The 3,978-nt window shown below is 35.9% G+C and overlaps 1 protein-coding gene across 2 annotated transcripts in view; it reads left to right on the top strand.

Moving 5' to 3' along the window:
* The window catches only part of LOC106878303 (uncharacterized), a 35,121-nt gene extending 31,520 nt beyond the window's left edge, over positions 1–3,601 (top strand). For both annotated transcript variants that reach the window (XM_052975994.1, XM_014927488.2), the window contains exon 3: positions 2,676–3,601. In XM_052975994.1, the coding sequence (XP_052831954.1) occupies positions 2,676–2,965 (290 nt within the window). In that variant the 3' untranslated portion in view covers positions 2,966–3,601. The remainder of the gene's footprint in view (positions 1–2,675) is intronic.
* The last annotated feature ends 377 nt before the right edge of the window (positions 3,602–3,978 follow it).

Genomic DNA, 3,978 nt, shown 5'->3' with positions numbered 1-3,978 from the left:
TATGTATGTATGTATGTATGTATGTATACCAATTTCCACTGATAAGAATAGAACTTGTGACGTTGTTTCCGCAGTTTTCATAAATGAATAAATAATAGGCGTGGTTTGGGACTGCGAAGCACTGGGGTGTAAAGCTATAGTTGCAGTTTTACTGCAAGCAAAATACACTGCACATCTATTTTTATTTGTTGTACTACTTAGAGAGAGGAAGGGGTGCGTGCTATAGTCGGTGGCGACCCCTATTGTGTAACTGTGGTGGATGGTTGAGGGTATTAACGAGGATATTATTTTGGTTGGGGCGGATTGTCAGCGATGGCCGCTTGTTTGTTTGAAAACATGTGCTGAGAGAATGTGCTATTACTGATTGCTAGGAATGATACAAAAATGCATGTTGTTTTTGTTCACATGCATACGTACATATATGTATACGTCCATACATAGATATTGTTTGGTGTGGGTTGTTTTTATGTGAGAAAAGCATTTTTCTATTAATAAATTTGAATATTTAATTTCCACTAATAATTGTCTCATATCTAGCTTCAGTTTCTATCGGAAATATAAACAAATTCGTTATAAATAGATTGTAGAGTAACCGCTGGAGACTTGCTTCTTTTTTCGTTTCAGTTGTTTTTCTTAAATAAAAAAAGGAAAACGTGATTCACCCGAGTTAAAGGAAATAAGAGTAAAAGTTTAAAACTGCTTCGTTAATGTTTTTGTGAGTGGATGAGCGGATAATAAATAAATAAATAAATAAGTTAAAAAATATAAGAAGCAGTTGAATTTAGGGATGAGACAAGGAAATGCGCAGAATTAAGTGTGTAGATAATTATTTTTAAAAAAATAATAAAACTGACTAATAGTTAGATTAGTGGGTCAATGAGGAAATACGACCAGCGATGATTTTGGGCTGACGAAGACATTCTGACGTTTTAGTGGCATGTAAATAGATAAGGAAATACCGATTCTTTGGTCTGTGGGAAGAAAAGGAAATACCTAGAGCCATGTCTGTTGGTAAACAGAGGATATAGTTAATAAGCAGACGTCTGTGTAAACATGGAGATTGGTATGGCCAAGTCTGTGGTCTGAGAAGAGAATAACTTCGGTTAAAGCCGCGGAAAGACAAGGAAACCGCGTGGGTTAAGTACGTGGTTGAAAAATAAATGCTTTTATGAAAATCTGTGCGTAGACAAAGAAATATGTATAACTATATTTGCAAGTGGATAAAGTAATAAATATCACTGAATTTCTGAGGAGATAAGTGAAATCTTTGTGACTGTTATGATTTGCCATAATTACACCGACTCATGAACTCTGATAAGGAAGAGAAATGTTTATAAAATGTCCCACTCTCTTTGACTGGATGATAGACAAAAAAAACCTCGAGTGAATTTAATATGGTTAATGTTGAATTTGAAATCTTTCAGCTGTGGGAAAAAAATTGAGCAAAGATGGATTGCTGGACCAGGGGAAAAACCTTGCTAAGTTATAAATGATGGAAGTTAATTAAGTCAGGATTTAGGGACTGAGATATGATGAGTTTAGAATAATGGATGAAATCAGATATACTCAGCTGCAAGATTAAGGAAGGAATTCTAACATTTTGATATTTGAATAAACCATCTTGAAGTATGTTAACACTAAATATCTTAATACTAACACGGAGTATGTTAGAACAATGATTGGCAGTGTTTTGTGAACTATTGGAAAAGTAGTGCCTCATCACTAGATTTACCATTCTCTCAGTCTGCTGCAAAAGTGACAACATGCTAAGGAAACACTGCCTCATACTGTCACTTTTATGTTGCATTAGACATGTACTGCTGCACAAGCCTATCGATCGATCGATCTTATAATCACATTCTATCGATCGATCTATAATGACATTCTGCTGGCCACTTCATCTCGCGTCGGTCCCAGAAAACCACATGAACAACAACGTGTACATTGCTTTCCTCGAGAAACAAGACCGTGTCCCACTCCTTGATCAAAGCAGCCTTTAATTTGCCATTAGAGGACACATGAAAAACTTCCTCTATTCGTGAAGTAGATACGTCAACTTCCTTCATGGCTGCTATTAGACAAATTTCTCGGGTAGAGAGACACAGTCAGTCGTAGCTCATCATTGTCATAGGTGCTTCTCAGACTGGACATTGAGAAATCTAAAATTTCTTGTGTGGACGCGACCTTAGCAAAGCTGCGATTTTTTGTTGCCTGTTTAGCAGAAGATCAAAATCACACTCATTCCTATCAAAATCCACAGAAACATCATTTTTGCTTCGTAACCTTGTGGGCTCTGCTTTGCAATATTTTTGCTTTTTCCTTCCTTTTTTTTTTTTTGTCTTTGTTTCTTTTATGTACAGCAGGCAAAGGTTTTTGCTTGGAGGCGGGGCGTTTCTCGTTAACGTTAAGTCAAAGTATCCTTATTACTTTTCCAGTCTAGTCGAAAAAAAAGTCAACAAGTTGCTCGCCTTTTTTGAAACAGTTCAAATGACTCGACAGAGAAATGGTGATTCAGATCTGAAAAAAATCTCTCCCCCCCCCCCAAAAGTTTTGAAACAAGTCTTGCTACAGTAAAATTCACAGATAATAATGATTTCTAATATAAACGAATAATAATAAATAATAATAAATAATAATAATAATTCAATATTTTTATTTTCTTTTTCTAATTTTAGTGAGAAAGAAGAAATACTGGCGCAGTGCAGTGTTGTTAGTGTTAAGTTCTTGGAATTACTGCGATGAAAATACTCTTGGAGAAGCGGTACTTATCAAAGAGCATTCTGACGTCTATGTTCTTCTCATCGGACCGGAACCGGATTCCACCCAAATAGTTTGCTTCTCGAGCCTGGCATCGCAACCTATTCAAGACCACTACATCAGGCTTCCGGACTCGGAGACTCTAAATCAGTTCATTGGAAGAGTTCTTGTAGCCCAGTTCAAAAACACGTTCTGTTACAATCAATGAAGATGGCGGCATCATCTCTGGTCAAAACGCTTGAAATGATAACATTAAACAGAGGTTTCAAAACATCTCGTTACTCTTCAGTAAAATAAAAACTAAAGCTTCTAAAAACTGGACTCTGCCGAACTGAAATATATCAATGTACAGCTTGACATGTATTTGACGTTCTGCTCTTTTCTGTAGGTGTTAGATATTTAAGCAATGGTGGGCAGTTTATGACCTTCCTAGAGATTTTGCTAAAGACGAAACAAATTTTCAAGCAGTGTTTTATCGACTTATTTGATTATGATCTCTGATTAAGTCTACTTCCAGAACACTATCGACGTCTCTTTTTCCATATTGGTTTTATTTGTTCCTTTTATGAGAGTTTATATTAATTATTATATTTCTGCTTTTTGTGTAGCAAACCAAAGACCTTCTAATTCAAGTCACCGGCTTGACAAGATTACAAGGTTTCGATTCTTGGTCGTTGCTATTGTTTATCTCTGGAGATAACTTTGGAAATGGAGGAAGGCAACAGCCTCATATCCTTCAATGTTTGCTCTGTATATGTGAAACTTTAGTTTATTCAACAAACTATTGTACAGTTTTCTTCAGATTGTAACATATTAGCTTCAGTAAAGTTTGAAATCAAGACAATATGGTTGGTCGGTCGTTCAGTTTCTTAACAGAACTCTCATTTATCAACAACTCGCATACATATTCATAAACAAACATAGTTATGTTTACCCCCTACACTTATAAACACATACAATGCTCCATTTTCTGATTATTTGCATTGGTTCCTGATCAACTCTTGTTTATCCTGTTGTTGCCTGCACATCAATGCCCGAGGATAATACGGCTAACCGATAGTATATACGGATATTTATCCCTTTGTCGGTTATTATACCGCTAACTCTGTTGACACTATATATATATATATATACAGAGAGAGAGAGAGAGAGAGAGAGAGAGAGAGAGAATACGTGTTTTATGTGCCACTAACTGCTTCATATGCTTCAGATATTTCTCAA

The sequence above is a fragment of the Octopus bimaculoides genome, chromosome 23, assembly GCF_001194135.2.
Source record: "Octopus bimaculoides isolate UCB-OBI-ISO-001 chromosome 23, ASM119413v2, whole genome shotgun sequence".
Lineage (NCBI taxonomy): Eukaryota > Metazoa > Mollusca > Cephalopoda > Octopoda > Octopodidae > Octopus > Octopus bimaculoides.
Note: the sequence above shows the minus strand (reverse complement) of the source record. Positions and strands in the feature narration are given on the sequence as shown.